Genomic DNA, 24,339 nt, shown 5'->3' with positions numbered 1-24,339 from the left:
ATTTCTCTTTTACTTCTTTCTTCGGGTGAATTGCATTTTGCACTCCAAAAACGGTAAGGGTTGGCGTTTTGCAATCTTAGATTTTGGAATTGGCAAAATACACCTTCAAATTAAATATATCATGACAAAATGCACCTTACAATTGTTTCTTATGAGATTTTAGCCAAAATATGAATATATCATGATATTTAATATTTAAGAGTTTCATTATTTTTAACAAAAATTATGAGAATTCAACTTAGGACATACAAAAGCTTATTTCATACAAACAGTATTAAAACAACATAAAATGTGAGGTTAGAATATAACTAGAAAACTAATCAATTATTGAGATTTAAAAAATAGAATAAATCACATGAAATATGTAAGAAGAATTGTTAACAATGTAGATGTTTTTTGGAGCATAAATCACAACCTTTTGAATTACTTTAAAGAAATATCATTGTATAAAAAAGTTAATTTTTTTAGTTCATATACAATTTCAATTTTGATACGAAAAACTAACAAAAATAAATCATTATTTCTTCCTTTGTGTTTCATTTATAATATAACAAAATAAAATTTTAAAAATGTAAAGTACCAAAAAAAAAACCACCAAGAAAGAATATATTTATATGCTAAAATATCGTGATATATTGACATTTTGATTAAAATATCACAAGAGATAGGTGTAGGGTGTATTTTGCCATGTGATATGCAATTTGATGGTGCAATTTGCCAATTTCAATTTTTAAGTGTGCAAAGTGCCAATCCATGTTATTTTAGGGTGTAAAACGCAATTCACCCCCATTCTTCCAAGAGATATTAGAGTAATTGTGAATATATTATTTTTTTCGTGAAACGTAACACAATAGGGAAAATTTTTAAGACGACAACTTACCTCGGGGAAATTTTCAACACTACGCAAACATGGGGGTTTTACGTAGTTAGACCTTACTTCAAGGGAGTTATCGTAATTTACCTTTTTCTAAATAACCGAAGGGCAAAATGGACAAAACACATCTTTGTGAATTAAAACGGACAAATACTGGTTAGAGAGCGATTTTCGTTATTATGCAAACATGAGGGGATTTTCTTAATCAGACCTTATCCCTGGGGTTTTCTCGTAATTTGTCCAAGTATTTTATGTTAATAAGATTAACCGATTACTAACCTAATTTGTTTTTAAATGGTGGAATCATTAACGAAATGCTAACATATACTCCCTCCTTCCCCAATTAATTGTCATATTTATAAATCCTTTTATAAATAGTATAGATATACATATTGATCAAATATATCATAGACAATATTGTGAAAACAAATAAATTAACACGAGACGTGCAACGCACGTCTACCTTTCTAGTACATATAAATTGTACTAATCTCATCGAACTATTGCCATTTGACAACTACATCCCTGAAATATGGCTTTTGTCAACCACTCCCTCAGTTATTTAAAATTTTGGCATCTATGTATATATATTAGGGCAAATGACAAATAGACTCATGCCAATGACACTTAATTAAAAGAGGGACATTCAACTTTTTTATCTTTAAAATAAATTTAGCTCATTCAAACTTATTTGCAAATAAGGAAAATCCTTTTATATATACCAAAATTACCCCCAGATCATTGAAACTCAATTCAACTCCAATTTCATGAATTAAAACCCTAATTTCAATTTTGACCCGCCACCACTGGAGACCGCCGTTAACCGCCAGTCTCCGGCGTTGACTTTTTTTTTTGATTTTTTTTTTCCGGTAGGTCAACCGCCGTTGACCGCCACGCCTCCAGCGTTGACTTTTTCTTTTTTTTCTTAAAAAAAATATTTTAATTAATATTCCTATCTTGACTACTAAATTACTATCTTCAACACTTATTTAACTGTCGGAGACAGTAATTTAACTGTTAATTGACTTTTTTTTCTTAAAAAATATTTTTAATTAATATTATTGTCTTGGCTGCTAAATTACTGTCTCAAACAATTATTTAACTGTCGGAGACAGTAATTTAACTGTTAATTATTATTTTTTTAAATATTTTAATTAATATTACTGTATTCGTTGCTAAATTACTGTCTCCAGCAGTTATTTAACTGTCAGAGACAGTGATTTAACTGTTAATTTAATTTTTGATTTATTGTGCTTCAGGCACAAAGTGATGAATTTGATAAATTGAGGGTCAAAACTGTAATTTATAAGAAAATGTAGACAAAATTGAAGAAGTCAAAGTCACTGGACCGGTCAAGATCTCGGATGGCCGTCCGAGTCAAGAAAGAGGAAAAATAACTCACGGCATTTCGGACAGCTGTCCGAAATGGAGTTCAAAACACCAGACGGTCGTCCGAGCAGGTGGAGCTGCTAAGGAATTTCTAATTGTACAAGGAAAAACTGCCTTTCGCCAATTTTTCCACCTTATAAAAGGTCATCTCAATTCTCAAGAACAAAACCAGGGGTCTTCTTTTTACGCAGTTGTGAGAACAAAGAAGCAATAACGAAGACGAAGAATTTGTAACATATTAAATCTGCCCATGGCTGTTGTGAAGATGTTTGTTTGTGTACCAAGAAGTAGCAGGTTCCATGATATTATTCTTAGAACATTTTATTTGCCAATGACATGACTATGTATTTAAGAGGGTAAAGAATAAGAGAAATTGGATTGGTTTTTAATTTTGAGTAGAGGTTAGGAAAAAGCTGGAACAAACATACAGGCATAAACAACTGTTTCATGAAGAACTCTGTACTGAAAAAAAATGATGCTAGCTAATGAATTCGACTTGCTTTTCTCTATGAATTTTGTTCGACTTTACATAATAAACACTATTAAATCTTGATCTAAATAGGAGGAAGAAATCTTGGAAGTTTATAAACTAAAATGTTAAATAGTAATCAATGACATGGAAGAAATTAGGAAATATTTTTATTAATAATTTTTCTTTTATTAAAAAATCAATTAAAATATAATTTTTATGACATTTTGTTTTTGTCAAAGTAGAGCTACAACAAAATTGATAAATTATCTTAGCAACTACATCACATAAAAATATTATTTAGGGTAAATTGCACCCATACTAGCTAAAGTAATAGTCCGATAGAATCCTATCGGAGTAATGTATCCAATTTATTATCCCATTAGAGTTTCTAACTATGTTTCAGGGGTAAGTGTAATTATCGATACCACAAGGACCTTAAAGTTATTTTAGCATACCTCAGAGGTAAGAGTGTAATTTATCCTATTATTTAAATGTAATTAATTATTGAAAAGCTAGAAAACCTCAATTCATATATTCGTGCAAGTCATCAATCTCTGCAAATTACATATATTAATGTTTGACTTTCTTTCGGCTGATGCATATTGGTAGGTGTTTATGATGAAGACGTTATTGTTATCAAATGCCAAATATATGCTGACTGAGTAAAAACTTAATTCACAATCTTTCCAGTTTGATTATCCTATTTTGACTTTGCTCTGATCTTCTTGTTAGTGTCTAAGAAATCACAAATTTTTCATAATCTGTTAGTCGATTATCCAAAAAAGATGGCTGCAACATATGCGGCTTTAGTTTCTCTCACTCATACTATTGACCGCATCCTCAATCCACCTCCTCATCATCACTTCAATTTTGATCGTGATCAGATTAATTGTCTACGACAAAAAGTCGATTTCTTGATAGATTTTCTCGAAAAAAATCAATCAAGTACTGGAGGAGATCACAAAGAGATCGAAGATTTGGAGACGAGAATCAGGGTTGTAGCTGAAGGAGCAGAGTATATCATCGAAGACAATGTGATGAACCACATTCTTGCTGGATCTGAAGTCGACAGATCAGTAGAAACCTCAACCTTATCTGAAGGTGTACAAACATCAATACAAGAGTTTGATTCCATCGAGGAAGAGTTGGTGAGAATCGAGAAAGATCATGTGCAGCATAAAAACTCCATAACAACGGAAGCTAGTTCATCATCATCGTCATCGAGGCCTCTTCTTCCGATTGGCGAAAACATCATGGTGGGATTCGACGGCCACGTGAACGAAATTATGGGTGCTCTCTCCACCGATGAATCTAATCGTCAAATTATCCCTATTGTTGGAATGGGAGGCATAGGTAAGACTACTCTTGCCACTCATGTCTATAACAAACCTTTTATCGTGCAACACTTTCATGTTCGTGCTTGGTTTACGGTTTCCCAAGAATATACCGAAAAGGAGATTCTTCTAGGCCTTTTGCATCAGATTGATAATACTAATCAAAATGATGCCCATGAGATGAATGCTGGTAAACTAGGAGATAAACTGTACAAAACTCTATTTGGGAGGAAGTATTTAATAGTAATGGATGACATGTGGGATATCAAGGCCTGGGATATGTTAAAAATGTTCCTTCCAGATAACAATAATGGAAGTCGAATCTTGGTAACTACTAGGCTATTGAGATTGGCTATGGATATTGGGTCTTGTAGCCCTTATCAACTGAATTTGCTAGATGAAGAACAAAGTTGGGATCTACTCTCCCAAAAGATATATGCAGAAAAATGTTGCCCCGTTGAACTCGAGGTAATTGGAAGAAGTATTGCAAAAAATTGCAGAGGTCTTCCTTTGTCATTGGCGGGGTTCTTGCAAAGTCGAAAACAGAAAATTGGAAGTACGTCGAAGAAGATGTAACTTCAGCTGTAAGCAATCAAGATGACGAGTTCTGCATGAAGATATTATTCTTGAGTTATAATAACTTGCCTATATATCTCAAGCCTTGTTTTCTTTACTTTGCCGTGTTCCCAGAAGATTATACCATCAGGGTGCATTTGGATGGAGGGATTTGGAGGAGGGATTTCAAATCCATAATAACAAATCCCTCGGACTTGTTTGGATTGAGGGATTTGGAGATGGATTTCAAATCCCCACCCCTCCTTTTTAGTTGATTTTGGAGCAATAGTGATGGATTTTAAATGACTCCTAAATTGGAGTCATTTCAAATCCATTCCCCAAATCAAATCCCTTCCCAAATCCCTCCATCCAAATGGACCCTCAAAGTTTCCAAGCTAGTCAGTTTGTGGGTTGCTGAAGGATTCATAAGGCAATGTGGGCATAAAAGCTTAGAAGAAAATGGAAATGAGCATTTGGAAGATCTTATAGATAGGAATCTCGTTTTGGTTGATTGGAGATCAATTAGTAGAGAAGTGAGGTCCTGCCGCATTCATGATCTTTTAAGTAATCTATGCAGGACAGAAGCTCAGAAAGACAATTTTATTCTCACTTGAAAACTTTATAACCCCAATACTTTAAGTTACCTAAAGATCACACAACGCCTCAATATTAATGGTGGTAAATGGAAAGGGATGAAACTTACGCCCGATACATCACCAGTACCTATACGGTCTTTGTTAAGCTTCTCTCCTGAGGATTCAAATGATTACACTGCTCATCAGTTTGGGTTACTACGGGTATTGGATGGGGTTGATAGATATCCTAAACATAAAATTCTACAGCTAATTAACTTAAGATATGTTTCTTGCATGGGTCCGATGACGGCGATGTCGTCTTCTATATCCCGACTTTGGAGTCTACAAACTTTAATTGTTGACGGAGAGTTGAATTTACCAAGTGAGATATGGCAGATGCCCCAACTTCGACATGTTGAGGCCACACGAATACATCTGGCTGATCCTCCTCCAGATGATGTCAAGAACATCATACTTCTTCAAAATCTACAAACACTTTCAACAGTCATAGATTTGAAATGCACTGAAGCGGTAATTAAAAGAATCCTAAATATCAAGAAGTTTGGAATTATTTGTCCGACATTTGGATCTATTTTTTTAAGAAATCTTGGCCATCTCCATAAACTTGAAGAACTTTATTTGCAATGTACTCCTTGTGGTGGAGATGTTGTCTTCCCAAATTCACTTAAACGGTTGATCTTACGTGGATGCAAGATTCCTTGGGAAGATATGTCTGTTGTTGGTTCACTACCCAACCTTGAAGCTCTCACGTTGTGGACAAATGCTGTTGTAGGCCAAAAGTGGATTTCAAAAGAAGGGGAATTCACTCGACTCAAGTTCTTGTACATTTATGAGTGTGAATTGGAGATATGGGAAGCAGACAATACACATTTCCCATGTCTTGAAATTCTAAGTCTTGGGTACTTGAACCTCAAGAAGATCCCGACTGCATTTGCCGAAATATTGCCACTTCAAGCGATTAACTTTGATTGCAATAGCAACAATGACCTTTTGCTATCAGCAAATGGAATATCAGAGCAACGAGAGAACCTAGGATACAATGCTCTTCATGTTCAAAATTTCACATGTGGAGTGCTCAGAATTTGGGTGAAGAGAGGTATTAATCTTGTTGTTGGTAATGACGGCCACATCGGAGATCCTTATGTTGTTATCACGAGTTCCAAACAGGTTTTGCGCTCTTACTTCTTGATGTTTTTTTTATTTTTTTATTTATTATTAGTGTTCCTTTTACCCTCACAAAAATATTTCTTAAACAAAAATCATTACAAATTATTAATATTCAAGGATAATTTTATCATGCTGCACTCCAAACGTCACACAACCTCCGCTTGCCTACATTGTTGTAGTTTAAAAATTCTAAAATGACCTCTCATCGCATGTCGTCTCTTTCATTTTCATTGTTGACATATATCTCCCACCATTGCTGTTGTATTTTCTTTCTTATTAGTTAGATACAATCTCAAAGGGAGGTCATAACATAATTTACTGGATTTGGAATAAGTTTTTAATCACAATCAGAACTCCGGAAAAGTTTGTGTCAGTATGTAATTGAACCTTAACTCAAGGGACAACGCATTAATTTATTATCCTTTGCATATGTGCATATATTTGCATTAAATATTTTGCCTTTCGAGTTTTCTAGAACAAAATTTGCAATTTAGTATAAATCTTCATGATGCAGAGTGTGAAGACTCGTGTTGTGACGAAAGATATTAATCCGGAATGGGACGAGAAACTCGGAATTCGTGTTGCAAATCATAGTCATTCAATTTCTCTGGTGAGGTTCTTTAATTTACAATATATAAAAGAAAATCTGATAGCAAGTGGTACAATATTTCTTTGAGTTAAAAATGTGAAATTCAATGTAGAATGAGTTCATCCAAATAAGTTCAACTTATTATAGATTGGAAATCTTTAGTTTCAATGTATGCTGATTCATAGTGTATGTATGGTTGTAGACAGTGCATGACCGCACCAAGTTCAAATTTGATGACAAGTTGGGAGAAGCGAATTTGGATATTAGACCGTTTGTAGAAGCCGTGAAATTGAATCCAAATGGCCTTCCAAATGGTTCAATAAGCGCACGAGTATTGCCTTCGATCTCCAATTGCCTTAACGAAGAGAGTTCCGTTTTCTGGGAAAATGGGACGGTAAAACAGGACATGTGCCAGAGATTGAAAAATGTTGAATCCGGAGAAATCGAACTTCAACTCGAGTGGATTAATAAATTTAAACCACGGCGGGCTCGAAATACAACTCAGGCGGTGGATTGAAGTTCGTGCGTGCACTAATTTATGGGTGTGTTTGGATCAAGTAAAACAATCAATAAAACAGTGAATACTATGCAAAATACTAATTTATGGGAAAATTGCACATCACCCCTGTAAATTTCTGATTTTTGCACTTTACCCCTTCAATTTGTTTTTGAAAGTCAATGCCCCCCCCCCCCCCTTCAAAATGTTATTCTCGTTGCACTTTGCCCCAATAGCAAAATTCCGATGAATTAATCATCGGAATTGAGTATTTTTGTTGCACGTTGTCCCTTTAAATGTTATTTTTGTTGCACGTTGCCCTTTTAAATGTTATTTTTGTTACACGTTGCCCCTTAAAACTTTACTCTTTTGCACGTTCCCCTTGTAAAATGTTATTTTTATTGCACAATGCCCTCAAACAATTGGCTCCTGGAATAAAGTGCAACCAAAATAATATTTGCAAGTGAATTATCCCTTTATTGAATTTCTAAGGGGGAAATGTTTTAATGCTGTTTACCCAAAAAATAATTAGGGTGCAAAGTCCCAAGCAAAATGTAATTGGAGGATAAATTTTGCTTTCCAATTTGGAGTTTTTGTGCATCAATCTCTGACCAACAATTTTTATTATTCTAGGTTTAGGAGCTATATCTCTTTCGCGACCCATCATTTTAATATGTATTATGAATAAATGAAAAATTAATGTATATATGATAAAATTACCCCAAACCATTTACACCCAATTCTTAATTGTAACCCCAATTTAATCAATTTTGACCACAAAAATCCAATTTTGATTTTTTTTTTTAACTTTTTTTTTTCTAAAATTATTTTTTTGCCACCAGTTTTTGGCGTTGACTTTTTTTAGAGATTTTTTTTTTTTTCTGATTTTTCCGCCGCCGGCTTCCGTCGTTGACCGCCGGTCTCCGGCGTGAACTTTTCTTAGTGATTTTTTTTTTGTTTTTTCTCCTAAATTTTGTATCCGTTTTTTACGTCCTCCGCTAAACGTTGACTGTAATTGTACTACCATTAAAAGTAATTATACTGTCACTAACAGTACATTAACGTAATTATACTGTCGTTAATAGTTTATTAACGTAATTGTGTTGTCGTTGACAGTACATTTTATGTAATTGTACTATCGTTGACAATACAATTAGAGTTATCTACAATATTATTATTTTTTGGGTCTTTTTTTTTAATTTTGTTTTATTTGTTGACAAGTCAAGGTAATTATATTACTATCGTTGACAGTAACATAACTATAAACACAACAATATTACTATCAACCACATCAATATTATTATTTTTTTCGCTTTTTTTTTTTGTTTTGTTTGAGTTGTTGAAGGAGTAACATAATAATATTATTGTCTACTATTGTAGTATTACTGTAAACACAATAATATTATTGTGGTTGACGGCAATATTACTGTCAACCATATCAATATTAAATATTTTATGCTTTTTATTATGTTTACCTTTGTTGAACGACCAAAATATTAATATTACTCTATTATAAAATAATAATGACTTTTGTTGTGATAATATTATTGTGTTAGAGATTAATATAGCAATATTACTCCGTTAAACTGTAGTATAGTTAATATTATTGTGTTTAACAGTAATATAGTTAATATTACTGCCAACCCCAACAATATTATTGTTTAAACGGGGAAAAAAAAATGCTAATGAAAAAAAAAATTCAAAAAAAAAATAAAAAAGTAAAAGAAAAAAATAAAAAAATAAAATAAAAAAATAAAACCGATAAGTCAACGTCAGAAACCGGCCGTGGAAAAATCAAGAAGAAAAAACAATTAAAAAATAAAAAATCGAAAAAGTCAACGTCGGAGACCAGCGGTCAACGGCGGCGACGGGCGAAATTGTCCATAAAATTGTGTTTTTGGTTAAAATTGAATAATTTGTGAAATTTGGGGTCAAATTGAGGTTAGATTAAATTAAATGATGAAATTGGAGCATATTAAAATGTGAGGGGCTATTTTAGTATTTTACAAACCTCTGGACAATGTGTGGATTTTTTTGTAAAATAGTTTTTTGTGTGGATCCCGTTATGAATAAGTACTCATTAATGGGCTTATTTGTAAAGTATCCTTCCAATTTAAGGGTACAAAAGTGTCAATAAAATTTAATTTAAAGGTGGAAAGTGCTAACTATCCAATCTATCATAATCGCAAAAATAATACTGTAATGCCCAATCATGTCATACATGGCCAATAATAAGTATACTGCATCAATGCACATAGTTAGGATTCATTATTCATGATGCATGATCACAAGTACTTGCTACGCATGTGCCTTAATTGTGTTTTAATACGTGATTGAATATTTTTCTTTAAAATGTGCTAAATGGTCATATATTCTTCCTAATTGCATTAATACATAGAATTACATTTTAATATGATTAGTTTCATACATAATTACTTGATGTTGACTAAAATCAAAAGTATGCAAAATGGTGCAATTTGATTGGTTGGTTGACTAGGTTGCACATGACCATTCTCAAATTGTTTACACTTGATTATAATGAGTAAACATCAGCCCCTACCTCATCTCAAGCTATAAAAACGTGGAGGAACCACAAGAATGCAGCAAATATAAGTCTTCCTGACGCAGAACGGAAGCACGGTAAAGAATTAATTTATACGAATTAATCCTATAGAACAAAATAACATTCGGAATCCACCGAAAACTCTGGAATCCACCAGAAAAATAGAGAAAACTCTAAATATTTTATTAAAATTCCAAAATTCTTCTAAAATAAAGTCCTAAGGCAGCTATTTATACTAAAAAACTGAAAACCCTAATTAAAATAAGAAAATACTAAAAATTACCAAAAACAGCAAAAACGAGTTAGAGTCTGATTCTAGTAGATCTCGTAATTTTGGGAACAACCCAATTTACGGAATCCTAATCCGATTTTTCTATGATTTGATATTAGTTTTCTAAAACTTACCTAAAATAGCAAACACGAACTTTTGGGATTCTAAACGACCTTGGATTGCTGAAATTTGACGTGATTCATGAGCTTTGCTCATGAGTTTTGTTCCTTACGCCGTTTTACTTGAGATAGAGTTCGTTTCATACTCAACTACGATTTAAGTTCGTCGAAAACCCTTATTTTCCCATAATTTCTTTCGATATTTCCACCAATGCCCATTAATAACTCTTCTCCAAATTAAATAGTTAGTTTGCAACACGGTTCCAATTTGACGTTCCTTATCAATCTCCTCTTCTTCAAAAGAGCTCGACCTCGAGCTATGATCAAAATATAGCGATGCATATTTCTTTCGAAACAACTTCAAGTGCTCCACCAATATTCCCGGCACAAAAATCTCGCTTTCAAAATCTTCATCCAAACGAGGCATTGGAAAAATTGGCTTCTTAATCAACAATCTCAGTGGCTCCACCAATTTCGCCGATGCAGGAACTTCACAGCAAACATTATCTACAATTAGATCACATACCTCAATGCAATCCACTTGTTCCTTCTCTTCACGTGCACCTTCCTCTTCTTGAACAAATTTTACAACTTCAAATTCTTCCTCAAATTTATTTTTAACACCCTCTCGAAACTCATCGACTCCTTCTTTAACCTTGCTAACGTTCTCTTCTACCCCGTTGACGCTATCTTCGACTTTGTTGATGCTCTCTTCAATCTCGTTGACTCCCCCTTCAACTTCATTGACTTTCACCTTGATTTTGTTAATGTCATCGTTAATCATAGATACGCTAATTTTAACTTTTGCATCAACAATTTCTTCTTCAACTTTGTTAACTCGTACGCCATGATCCTCCACCAAACTGGATGCTTGAATAACGAACGAAGTATCTTGTACCTCCTTAACTTTGGCAACGGGTAGAACATATTTGATTTTTCTAGAAGAACTATTTCGCTTCTGATAATATTCCTCGCTCCATGCTAACTCTTCAGCCTCTTCAAGGGAGTCGATTGCGCGCCACCCTATCCTAAGACGGATTGAAATATTCAATCCTTGCAAGTACCTTGAAATTTCCATACTTTCGGATTCTTGCAGGTTATTTAAGTTTGCTAGTCTCATAAACTCAGCAGTATACTTGTTAACAGATCTACTCCCTTGCGAACAATTACGATATAGTTGAAATAGACGTTGCTCATAATCTAGGGGTAAAAAACGATCCATCAACATTTTTCTCATCCTCCTCCATGATTGGATTGGAAATTTTTCTTGTCTAGCTCTCTTCCTCTGTATTTCATCCCACCATGCGGCTGCACAACCCTTTAACTCAGACCTAACCAATTTTACCATCTTATTCGGCAAAATATCCATCAATTCAAAATAATTTTCGACTTCTGACACCCAATCGATAAAATCCTCAACTTCAAGAAAATTTCCACTAAAAAAAGGAATTTCAGCTCTCACCCGATATTTATCACGATCTTTTTGCCTCCTTATAGGCGGGTTTTCTTCAAACTCAAAGTTTTCGCTCCTCCTTGAATAATCATCATACCTTGATTGAATTTGAACAGATCCATGATAATTGTGTCTAACATATGCACCTCGGGCTACACCGTCGGCAATCATCATGCTAGATTCAGTCCTTCTGTTGTTGTTGTCAAGGGCAAATCCCTCGCGCACCAACCGCAGATTTTGTAATTTTCCAACCCCGCGGTCATCGCCAACGTAGTTGTTGTCTCCATGTTTTGCACCTTTCGCCATCTAACCAGGAAAAACCTCGCTACTGATGCCAACTGACGTAGAACGGAAGCACGGTAAAGAATTAATTTCTACGAATTAATCCTATAGAACAAAATAACATTCGGAATCCAACGAAAACTCTGGAATCCACCAGAAAAATAGAGAAAACTCTAAATATTTTATTAAAATTCCAAAATTCTTCTAAAATAAAGTCCTAAGGCAGCTATTTATACTAAAAAACTGAAAACCCTAATTAAAATAAGAAAATACTAAAAATTACCAAAAACGGCAAAAACGAGTTAGAGTCTGATTCTAGTAGATCTCGTAATTTTGGGAACAACCCAATGTACGGAATCCTAATCCGATTTTTCTATGATTTGATATTAATTTTCTAAAACTTACCTAAAATAGCAAAAACGAACTTTTGGGATTCTAAACGACCTTGGATTGCTGAAATTTGACGTGATTCATGAGCTTTGCTCATGAGTTTTGTTCCTTACGCCGTTTTACTTGAGATAGAGTTCGTTTCATACTCAACTACGATTTAAGTTCGTCGAAAACCCTTATTTTCCCATAATTTCTTTCGATATTTCCACCAATGCCCATTAATAACTCTTCTCCGAATTAAATAGTTATTTTGCAACACGGTTCCAATTTGACGTTCCTTATCACTTCCTATCATCACCCTCCATTTGGCCTTGTTGGGAATGGGTAGATAAGTGAATACTTTGTGTTTTGGTCTTCATTTTCACTTGTCTTCTTCCAAAAACGACCAGACCAATTCCTTAAGCTTCTCTTCTTATTTCTTCACTTCCATATTCAAATAAGAGAACATCAAACAATGCATAAGAACTCATAGAAGTATAGCTAGAACAAGTTCTGCACCATTTCTAGCTGAAAATCATACGTTTTGAAGTTTGAATTCGTCTCTAATTAAGTCTTCTAGCACACCCTATCTAAGACTGATATTTTAACTTCATACACCACATTGAACTTGAGGTAAGTTGAAACTTTCATTTGCTCATCATAAGAACCATATTATGTGTGCTTTAATGTGACTTTTGCTACGTGTTCTGCATGATGTTCGAATAATTGATGAGTCATAGTAATATGAAAGAATATGTTTTGAAAATAGGATTATGGTACTTGATTGATGGTCGGGTAGGCAAGGAACGTGGAGGAACCGGCGGACCCAACACGTGGTGGTAGAAACCTGAGGTCGAAAGACCAGTATGGAAAACCCACAATTAAAGAAATAAAATACGGCTAATACCTGAGGTTGAATGGCCGGTATGGAAACTTTGTATTATCTATTGGCCAAATGTGATGAGCAGGTTCCGAAAACCGCACCTATTGCTATCTGTCAAGTACCACACTTCAAGGGTACCCGAAATAGAGAAAGATTTCAAATAAAATGACCCTGAATGAAGTTATATATGTTATTGTACATATTGATGAATAATGTGTTATGTGATATATTGCTATTATATCAGTTTCAACTGCTGAGACATTAGCTCATTAGGTTCTTATGATGCAGGTAATGATGTACATGTTTACAAGTCGACCTAGCCAAGAGCGGCCAGATAGAAATTTGTTCGTATGCCATGATTCGTTCCATTTTTGTAGTCGAGCTATAAACTCTGATTTCATTTTGTTAGCCGCTCTATTATGATTTTTGTAAAATTTAATTTTGTAAACCATGAATATATATATATATATATATATATATATATATATATATATATATATATATATATATATATATATATATATATATATATATATATTCGAGAAAGTACAATGTTTGATTTCTTTTCAAAGTATATTGATGGGTCCACACCAAAGGCCCATATCGACAAGCCCATAGAGGCACACAAACCAAGCCTAAATTGACTAAAGATATTAATATAAGCTCAAGTCAGTTATGGCCCAAACTGGCATGATCTAAACAGTTAGGCCCAAGTCGACTCATGTTAAGTGGCTTAGGCCCATGATAATATATATCTCCATATAAATACCCGGAAACCTCACAATTAAAGGTACGGAATTCATAACTCCCGCGAAGTCTGTTGAATTCTCTGAATTCTTCTATCATATAAAACTGACTTGAGCGTCAGAGGGTTTTCGCCGGGACAAATTCCGGCGCCCTAACGAATTTTCATGATGTAGGTAGTGTCCACGCGAGGTATCAAGAAGTGCGAGAGAGGAATCGCAAAACCTGACGTGGAATCGTACCACATCACATATAATGTATTTCTGTATTAAAATCATAATGTTTACGTATATATAAAAATGTTAGCATCCCAAACTTAATGGTGGTGATCTGATTAGATTCTGTTGTTAAGTTGTGGGGTGTTACAAATATGATATTGTCCCTTACCGATATGTCAAGATTGAGCAGCAATATGTCAAGATTTTCTAAATCTCTTTCTTTAATATGTCAAGATTGAGCAGCAATCACTATAAAAAAAAAAAAATGTAGGGTTAAATACACACCCGTTTACGATTTAACTATAGGGTGCGTAACAATTACTCCATTCAAGTATTAAATGCAACACTTACCTCATTCTTTCTCTTTAAATCTTGGATGTTGCTATTTGCAGCGGGACTTTTACTTAAATAGGCTTATTTACAGCGCAACCTTTTTCATTTAATTTTTTTTCCAATTTCTCTCTCCTATTCCCAAACTCTCTCTAGAAATTCGAATTTCGTAAATTTTTTCGACATTCAAACTGTAGCAAACGAGGCTCGATTCCGGTAAATTTTCAATATCCTACTACTTTTAATTAGTTTTATTTCCAATTTAGGTAAAAACACATGTTTAGGGTTAGACTTAGCAAAATTTCGAAAAAAATAAAAAATTAAAGCTCCCGTTTTCTGGAGCACGGAAACTCGAAGAACATTCAAGTTTCCGTGCTCTGCAGAACGAAGGATTCAAGCCTTTTGAATCCTCCGTTCTGCAGAGCACGGAAACTTGAATTTTCTTCGAGTTTCCGTGCTCCAGAAAACGGGATCTTCAAACTGATTTTTAAATTTTAATTTTCAGAAAAAAAAAAATTATATGAATCTCTGTTCTGCAGAACACGGGAACTTGAAGATTATTCAAGTTCACGTGTTCTGCAGAACGGGAGATTCAAAATTTTTGATGTTCCCGTTCTGCAGAACACGGGAACTTGAATAATCTTCAAGTTCCCGTGTTCTGCAGAACGGGAACATCAAAAATTAATTTTTTTTTAATTTATTTATTTAAATTATTATATTTAATTAGTTTGTTTATTTTTTACAGATGGCACGTCAGGACAAGGGGAAAGGGATTATGGGTGCTTCTTCTAGTTCGGATAAAGTCCCGAAGATTAAATTTCGGTATGGCGGCGAAGCCGAGGCGGAAGCCGAACGCATTCGTATGACTACGTGATACGCGTAAAACCTACGTATGAAAAACCGCAAGTGTACAGTATCGCGTTTTGTAGAAAGTGAATTCCAGATATCGATCCACAGGAAATTAAGTTCCTAAATCTACCAAGTACCGTAATTATACTATCCTAAACTTTATCTAGACGATCAGAAATGGATGGGAGAAATAAAACTAAAAAGAAACAAATAATAAAAACAACGGTCCGCCAGGACAAGCGAGGAATTCCGACGTGTGATGGCTTCTAGGGTAAAATCCACCAGTGTACTATCGATAAAGATCTACAAATCCGAATCTAATGTCAATTCTATGTTCGCTAACCCAGACACTAAATTACCCTAACCCCCGTCTCCAGTGTAGTTAGAGTCTACCCACAAGTCCGACGTCTCCGTTCAGAACCTGATATTAAGAGAGCATTTAGGTCAAGTCCTTAAGGGCTACCCGAGGTGCATCACGTCTCCGTTTCCACAACCCGAGCTATGTTTTCCTAAAATCAAACGAGAAATCCTCTCTCGAGTTCATTCCCATTTACAATCAATTCAACTGTTGGTCAAACAATCGAAAGCATTTAATACAGGAAAACATAAACAGAATCAAAGAACGACAAATAGATCACAGATCTGGAAATCAAAATCAATATATACAAGGTTTCATTTCCCTAAAAGAAAATGCTCAGTTCATTACAAACATAGCATCAAAATGAAGAACACGAGAAATCATAAACAAAACGTAAAGAAAAGCTTATGAAAAACCCTCGTCGAAACCCTCGTCGAAGCTTCCTGCGAAGAACTGGCGAGAACCGAAGAGAAAACCAAAGAAGAAGTCGAGAGATAATCGAGAGATGGTCGGGGTCTTCAAAAATGAATAATAGACCTTCTATTTATAGTAGGAAATCAAAGAAAAATATCTCGTCTCGAATTCTGTGCCCAGATCGCGATCTGGGCTTCTTGGATCGCGATCTGGCAGCCTTGGAAACTGCGTACCGCCTTTCCAGATCGCGATACGGAATGGTGGATCGCGATCTGGTTCTTCATCAAAAAATGTACTGTGAGACCCCCCAGATAGCGATCCGACTTTCTCGATCGCGGTCTGGATCTTGACCCATTTCAGCTCTGTAAGACCCCCCCAGATCGCGATCCGACTTTCTGGATCGCGATTTGGATCTAACCCCAATTTTCTCTCTGTCAGACCCCCGAGATCGCGATACAGGAAAGCTGGATCGCGATCTGGTCTTCTGCGCCAACTTCAAACACTGTTTGACCCTTTTCTAGCCTGAATTGGACAATTTGACATTTCACAAAAGTTGTAGATCTTGAAGTTAGATTTCTAAGGCCACTTGAATCATCCCAATCGGATGTCGTATGCAAATGTTATGCTCAAAATACGAAACAGTGCCACAACCGGCGATAGGGCACTTTTGCACGTGTTTGGTTTGATTTTCGGCTTCGCTTCCAAAATCGTGTCGAATCGGCAAAAATAGCTTCTCTTTACCTAAAATACAAATAAAACAAAAACAACATAATATATACAAATAAAGCCGAAAACTCGGACGAACGAAGACCAAAACTCGAAGAATTGATAAGCAAAAATCGTGCAAAACGAACACTTATCACTACGTCTCACCGTCGTAGGAGAGTTATTGAGCGCGGCATTGATTTACCCGTCGTGGAAGAGATTCCCCACGTAGACCGTAGTTCGAGATCGATGGTGGGTAGCATTCGAACTTTAGGCGAAGATTCCTGTATCCTCTACGAGGAACACGAGGAGGAGCAGGACCATGTGGGGAGCGATTTTGATGATGTTCCCGTCCCGGCTGCGCGCGCACGCAAGTCTCGGTACGAGTTCCATACTTTTAGTTGCCCACTTGTGTTACATGGTCCGGCTCCAGGAGGACCGGCTGATTGAAGGATGATTCCTAGTTTCAAGAGTCATATTGCCTACTACATTTGGGCAGGACATGTAAGTTTAAATATATTTATTTTTATATATTTTATATTTTTTCTATTAATATACTTTTTCTAATTAAATCAGAAATTCTACAGGAGCACAGCGTCGGGTGATGTGAGTCCAGGATTACCGTGCTTAATGATTTTAAGAAAGATGAGCTGAAGCAACTCATGGCTCCTTACGAATAGGATGAGTTAGAACTACTAGAGGCATCTGGCCTAGACTCACTCGAGCACTTCTACATGAAAAATGTAGACAAGGGACTCATGGGGGCATTTATAGAGAGGTGACAGCCGGAAACGAACAGTTTCCACATGCCTTGGGGTGAGATGACGATCACCCTACATGATATCGCCTTTATTTTGGGTTGCGTGTCGACGGTCTAGCAGTATACGGTGATTCTGTTGAGGAGAGGTCTATGTGTGAGTTGTTGTTAGCTGAGGTTCTTGATTTGGACCTGGTCGAGGCGCATGCCAAGCTCGGCAATAGTGGGATAAAATGGTCGGAGTTTGTTCAGCGTGTGCGCAGTCGGTCCCGATCTTGTCGGCAGAAGGTTGTAGGATATTTGACGTTTTTGATAGGTATGACTTTGTTCCCTGATCGGAGTGTAGACAGGTTCAAGCCAACGTGGATGAGATATTCTTCTGATCTCGAGCACGTCGGTGAGTATGCTTGGGGTGCAGCTGTCTTGGCTCATTTATACCGGCAGTTGGGCTTGGCTAGTAGGGCCCGCGTGAAGGGGTTACATGTTGCACGTTACTGCTCCAGGTATTCAAGTTTAATTTAATTTTAATTTAATATAATATATTGCATTTTAATATATTATGTTTATAATGTAGTATTAATTAGTATAACTTAGGTACTTATATAATATAATCTAGTCTAATACTACATTAATTTAATATAATATATTGTAATTTAATATAATATATTATATTAAATATATTATGTTAAAATTGTAGTATTAATTAGTATAACTTAGGTACTTATGTAATATAATATAGTCTAATACTACATTAATTTACTATAATATATTATATTATATATATTATGTTAAAAATGTAGTATTAATTAGTATAACTTAGGTACTTCCGTAATATAATCTAATCTAATACTACATTAATTTAATATAATATATTGTAATTTAATATAATATATTATATTAAATATATTATGTTAAAAATGTAGTATTAATTATTATAACTTAGGTACTTATGTAATATAATCTAGTCTAATACTACATTAATTTAATATAATATAATGTAATTTAATATAATATTAATCTAATATAATCTCGTTTATTTGTAATGCAGGATTTATGAGTACTTCTGCCCTTTGCGAGCACCTATTAATCCGGATTATAGGGAGATGTAGCCTCGTTTCCTGAAATGGAAACCACGTAAGGGTATTTCGGACTTATTCTTGGCCCGAATGATGCTTGATGATATGCAGGCCTATCAGGTACGTATTTTAATTGTTGAATTTATTTATTATTAATTATTACGTAAATCTAATTTTTATTACGTTAGTCTAATTTACCAGATTGGCTGGATGCCTTACGATCCGCACATACATAGACGCGTTCCGCGTACACTGTATTATGGGTGTATACAGTTTGTGGAGATTATCGAGCCTTATTTGCCGGATCGTGTCCTACGGCAGTTTGGCTTTAGACAGACCATACCGCAGTGCTACATTCAGTCTAGAGAACCGTGCCTACGTGGTCCGCTTGGAGGTCAGACATACCAGGTACGGTACGATCCTCCGGGCGAGGAGTGGATGGACTTGGCTGCCAGCTCGATTATATTGGACGGTAGGACATTAGCCTGGCCGCCGTCGGATACTGTTTCTCGGTACATGGACTGGTACGTTCCTCGTACGCATCAGTACGTCATCAACCGGGATCCAGCGCCACAGGGACCACCGCCTGTCGTACGTCCGCCTCCTATTCAGCCGGACTTCTATGACATTGTGTGTATCATCCACCCGCACATGCACGAGATACCCGAGCATTTACGTGTGCAGTTACAGCCTCGAGTGGAGCCGCACGCACGTTTTCTCGGTTTACCCCCACCTGAGACAGGAGATTCCGATGACGACGACTTAATGGAGATGCCACCACCGCGTCGGCGACCTTGTGGGACGAGTGGCACCTCGAGAAGGTCTAGGGGTAGACAGTAGATCGTCGATCCATTTGTTTGTCATTTATCTGTTTTTTGTGACATTTATCTGTGTTTTGGACTTGCTTTACTGTTTTCTTTTATTTTTTGTTTGACTATTATTTATGTTTTAGTATGATTTTAATTCTGTTATTTTTTGTTTGACTATTATTTATGTTTTAGTTTTAATTTGATTTTTAATTATGTTATTTATTTAAGTTGCTAGAAATAAAATAATACAAAGTTCAAATACATACCAACTAAAATAAAATAACACAAGGTTCAAATACATACCAAATAGAATAAAATAATACAAGTTTCAAATACATACCAACTAAAATAAAATAATACAAGGTTTAAATACATACCAAATAAAATAAAATAACACAAGGTTCAAATACATACCAAATAAAATAAAATGCCTATCCCAACCTAGATAAAGGACGTCACATATAGGCGTTCTTCGAACATTTCCGACCAGTCGGCAAGATTTGCGGCTCTAATAGGTCGCCACTGTGGAGTGATAGGTAGTAGAGGACAATTAACCGGTAACTGGATAAGGACAAAATGGTTTCCTAACAACACCATATGGATCATATGAGAAAATTCACCCGGACCTACTAGAGGTAAGTAGGTCGTACTTCCGCCAACGGCGTATAAGACCAAATTAAAGTCGCATTGTATTTAGTCGCTATCGACATTCCCATATCCGGAAATGACATCCATTTGTCCCGACTACACTGTTCTTCTTGCCAATCGCATCTTGTAATCCATCGGATGACTTCATATTGACCATATTGCGATGCGTACGTACCAAATCGCTCGTACGTATCAGCAATTAAATCTCTCCTCACACGACTCCATCTGTGCTGATCTCGGAACACTGCTTCTGCAACACATTTGTACCCACAATTTCCATCTGAGACAACAAATTCTTTTGAATAAAAGGAGTATGATATGATCCTAACTAGCTCAAAAAAATAAGAATTGGAAGACAAGGAAGAGGGAAATTTGTTGGACAAGTCGAATTTCAAGCATCCCGAAAGTCCCGTATAATTCTGGCAGAGTACACTATTTGTCTTATTACTTTCTCATCTGAAGTCCAATTAAGGTGACTCGAATTGCTATGGAAACCCAACCTAAAAATCTAAAACTGTGTTGTTTTGATCCGTGAGAGATTCATAGTGGAAGAGGTCCGATATCGATCTTGACGTGAAGACACGTGCACAGCCAAATGTCTACTCGAGTTATGAAGAATGTTCGTGTCGTCGACTTGATATTTGGAGTTTCGATTTTATTAAATTATGTTTTTATATTAGTTTAATATATTTATATTATTTTAGAGTTAGTTATGGCTTGGATTTTCTTATTTATTAGTTTCCTTATTATAGATTAGGTAAGAGTCATTTTCCTTGTGAAAAAAGGTGTCTTTTTAGATCTTATAAATATGTAGCCAATTTGGCTGATTTTAATGGACGAATTTTGATGATTAAATGGAGTTTATTCGCTTTGGTTCTTTAAGAACTGTTCGAACATTTCGGTGGATTCCGTTTGTTCACCCCGACTTATCAATCGATCTTTCGCAATCGATTGTGGCGTCTTCGCATACCAAGGTTCTTGCCTCTTTATAGGCAACGGGTCGCGGTTCCACCTTTGATTCCTTCTTTGGACTGTCCAGGATTTGAAATCCAAAGTATTGATACCGGGTCTCGTCACATGGTTGGCGTGGTTCGTATCATTTGGTATCAGAGCCATCTTCCTAAGAAGGTTTCGCCTATCCTTTATCTTTATTTTTGAGCCAGTCTTTGTTTTCGTGTCTTCGTTTTGTTTTTTCTCGTTTCGTGTCTATTGTTGTTGAGTCTTCTAGTCTTTCGTTTTGTCTATTTAGAGTCCATAAACCAATAAAAAATAAAATTCGAAATTTATTTTTTGTTTGAAGTTTCTTAGAGTCCAGAAAAAAAAAATCGAAAAAAAAAAAGAAAAATGAAAGAACGAGTGTGTTTTGTTATTCATTAATCTCGTGAACTCTATCAAGTTTCTTTCTTGTGGCGTCAACATTGTAACTGTGGCTCGTGGTTCTATATAGCCATTGGGTCAAGTTGGTTGTTCCATACTTTCGGTTTGCGTTTCTATATAAACGTTAGGTCGAAGTGCTAACAAGGAAAATTTAATCTTGTTTATCGGATGGGGAATTTCATTATTAATTGTTCGTAAAAAAAAAAAGTTCCAAATGCAGCGATGAACTTTCTGCCTCATGGATTCGCTTTTAATACTACACGCTCATTCCAAGGAATCGAATTCGAGGACGAATTCTTCTGAAGAGAGGGAGTATGATATGATCCTAACTAGCTCCAACACGAAGAATTAGAAGAAGAGAAAGCGTGTGAATTCGTTGGACAAATCGAATTCCATGCATCCGAGATTCTCGTCTATTTCTGGCAGTTTTACCATTCGGGATATAAATCTCTTATCCAAAGCCCAATTAAGGTGATTCGAATTGCTACGGAAATCCAACTTAAAGATCTAACACTTTGATGTTTTGATCCGAGAGAGATTCGGTGTGAAAGAGGTCAGAAATCGAGCTTGAAGTTAACACACGTGCACAGCCAAGTGTCTACTCGAGTTATGAAGAGTGTTCGTGTGGTGGACTTGATGTTTGGAGTTTGTATTTTATTAAATTACGTTTTTATATTAGGATATAATATATTTCTATTGTTTTAAAGTTATTTGTGGCTAAGATTTTCTTATTTATTAGTTTCCTTATTATAGATTAGGTAAGAGTCATTTTCCTTGTGAAAAATGAGTCTTTTTAGATGTTATAAATAGGTTGTCATTTTGGCTTATTTTAATGGACGAATTTTGATGATTTAAATGGAGTTTATTATCTTTGGTTCTTTAAAAACTGTTCGAACATTTTGGTGGATTCCGTTTGTTCACCGCGACTTATCAATCGATCTTCCGCAATCGATTGTGGCGTGTTCACAGACCAAGGTTCTTGCCTCTTTATAGGCAATGGGTCGCGGTTCCACCCTTTGATTCCTTCTTTGGACGGTCTAGGGTTTCATATCCGAAGTATTGATATCGGGTCTCGTCACATGGTTGGCGTGGTTCGTATCATTTGGTATCAGAGCCATCTTTCTAAGAAGGTTTCGCCTATCCTTTATCTTTATTTTTTAGTCAGTCTTTGTTTTCGTGTCTTCATTTTATTTTTTTCATTTCGTGTCTATTTTTGTTGAGTCTTCTAGTCTTTCGTTTTGTCTATTAAGAGTCCATAAACCAATAAAAAAAATCGAAATTTATTTTTTGTTTGAAGTTTCTTAGAGTTTAGTTTTGTCTAGAGTCCAGAAAAAAAAATCAAAAAAAAAATGAAAAATGAAAGAACGAGTGTGTTTTGTTATTCATTAATCTCGTTAACTCTATTAAGTTTCTTTCTTGTGGCGTCAACATTATAACTTTGGTTCGTGGTTCTATGTAGCCATTGGGTCAAGTTGGTTGTTCCATACTTTCAGGTTTGCGTTTCTATATAAACGTTAGGTCGGAGTGCTAACAAGGAAAATTTAATCTTGTTTATTGGATGGGGAATTTCATTATTAATTGTTCGTAAAAAAAAAAAAAAAGGTTCCAAATACAGTGAAGAACTTTCTGCCTCATGGATTCGCTTTCAATACTACACGCTCATTCAAATGAATCGAATTCGAGGACGAATTCGTTTGAAGAAAGGGAGTATGATATGATCCCAACTACATCCAACACGAAGAATTGGAAGACAAGGAAGAGGGAAATTCGTTGGACAAGTCGAATTTCATGCATTCCGAAAGTCTCGTATAATTCTGGCAGAGTATACTATGTGGCTTATAACTTTCTTATCTCAAGTCCAATTAAGGTGATTTGAATTTCTACGGAAAGCCAACTTAAAAGTCTAAAACTTTGATGTTTTGATCCGAGAGCGATTCGGAGTGGAAGAGGTCAGAAATGGAGCTTGAAGTCAAGACACGTGCACAGCCAAATGTCTGCTCGAGTTATGAAGAATGTTCGTGTCGTCGACTTGATATTTGGAGTTTAGATTTTATTAAATTAAGTTTTTATATTAGGTTTAATATATTTATATTATTTTAGAGTTAATTATGGCTAGGATTTTCTTATTTATTAGTTTCCTGATTATAGATTAGGTAAGAGTCCTTTTCTTTGTGAAAAATGAGTCTTTTTAGATCTTATAAATATGTAGCCAATTTGGCTGATTTTAATGGACGAATTTTGATGATTTAATTCAGAATATTCTCTTTGGTTCTTTAAGAACTCTTCGAACATATCGGTGGATTCCGTTTATTCACCCCGACTTATCAATCTATCTTTCGCAATCGATTGTGGCGTCTTCGCATACCAAGGTTCTTGCCTCTTTATAGGCAACGGGTCGCGGTTCCACCCCTTGATCCCTTCTTTGGACGGTCCAGGATTTGAAATCCGAAGTATTGATGCCGGGTCTCGTCACGATGTTGGCGTGGTTCGTATCATTTGGTATCAGAGCCAACATCCAAAACAGGTTTGACCTATCTTTATTTTTGTTGTGTCTTCTAGTATATCTCATCTTTTCTTGAGTTGTGTTATTTTGAGTCTTCGTTAAAAAAAATACAAAAAAAATCGAATTTTTATTTTTGTTT

General features: G+C 35.4%; 2 protein-coding genes across 2 annotated transcripts; both read left to right on the top strand.

Annotated features, from left to right (window-relative positions):
* Positions 1-3,425: 3,425 nt before the first annotated feature.
* LOC148771046 (putative late blight resistance protein homolog R1A-4) lies at positions 3,426-4,645 on the top strand. The gene has a single exon (XM_088816769.1). It carries the CDS (start codon positions 3,521-3,523, stop codon positions 4,643-4,645), a length of 1,125 nt encoding a protein of 374 aa, XP_088672895.1. The 5' UTR covers positions 3,426-3,520.
* A 136-nt stretch (positions 4,646-4,781) lies between these two features.
* On the top strand, positions 4,782-7,800 carry LOC105972785 (putative late blight resistance protein homolog R1A-10). The gene is made up of 3 exons (XM_088816768.1): positions 4,782-6,387; positions 6,902-6,997; positions 7,179-7,800. The coding sequence occupies exons 1-3, from the start codon at positions 5,317-5,319 to the stop codon at positions 7,491-7,493; spliced, it is 1,482 nt and encodes a 493-aa protein (XP_088672894.1). The 5' UTR covers positions 4,782-5,316; the 3' UTR covers positions 7,494-7,800.
* Positions 7,801-24,339: the final 16,539 nt, after the last annotated feature.

Source organism: Erythranthe guttata, chromosome 4 (assembly GCF_056151865.1).
Source record: "Erythranthe guttata isolate IM_541 chromosome 4, IM_541, whole genome shotgun sequence".
In the NCBI taxonomy this organism is placed as follows: domain Eukaryota; kingdom Viridiplantae; phylum Streptophyta; class Magnoliopsida; order Lamiales; family Phrymaceae; genus Erythranthe; species Erythranthe guttata.
This window is presented reverse-complemented; position numbering and strand designations above follow the sequence as displayed.

Coding starts and splice junctions, on each gene's coding strand:
- LOC148771046 (XM_088816769.1), top strand. CDS start 3,521: ATGGCTGCAACATATGCGGCTTTAGTTTCTCTCACTCATACTATTGAC.
- LOC105972785 (XM_088816768.1), top strand. CDS start 5,317: ATGAAACTTACGCCCGATACATCACCAGTACCTATACGGTCTTTGTTA. Junction 6,388..6,901: donor TTATCACGAGTTCCAAACAG/GTTTTGCGCTCT, acceptor TTCATGATGCAG/AGTGTGAAGACTCGTGTTGT. Junction 6,998..7,178: donor ATAGTCATTCAATTTCTCTG/GTGAGGTTCTTT, acceptor GTATGGTTGTAG/ACAGTGCATGACCGCACCAA.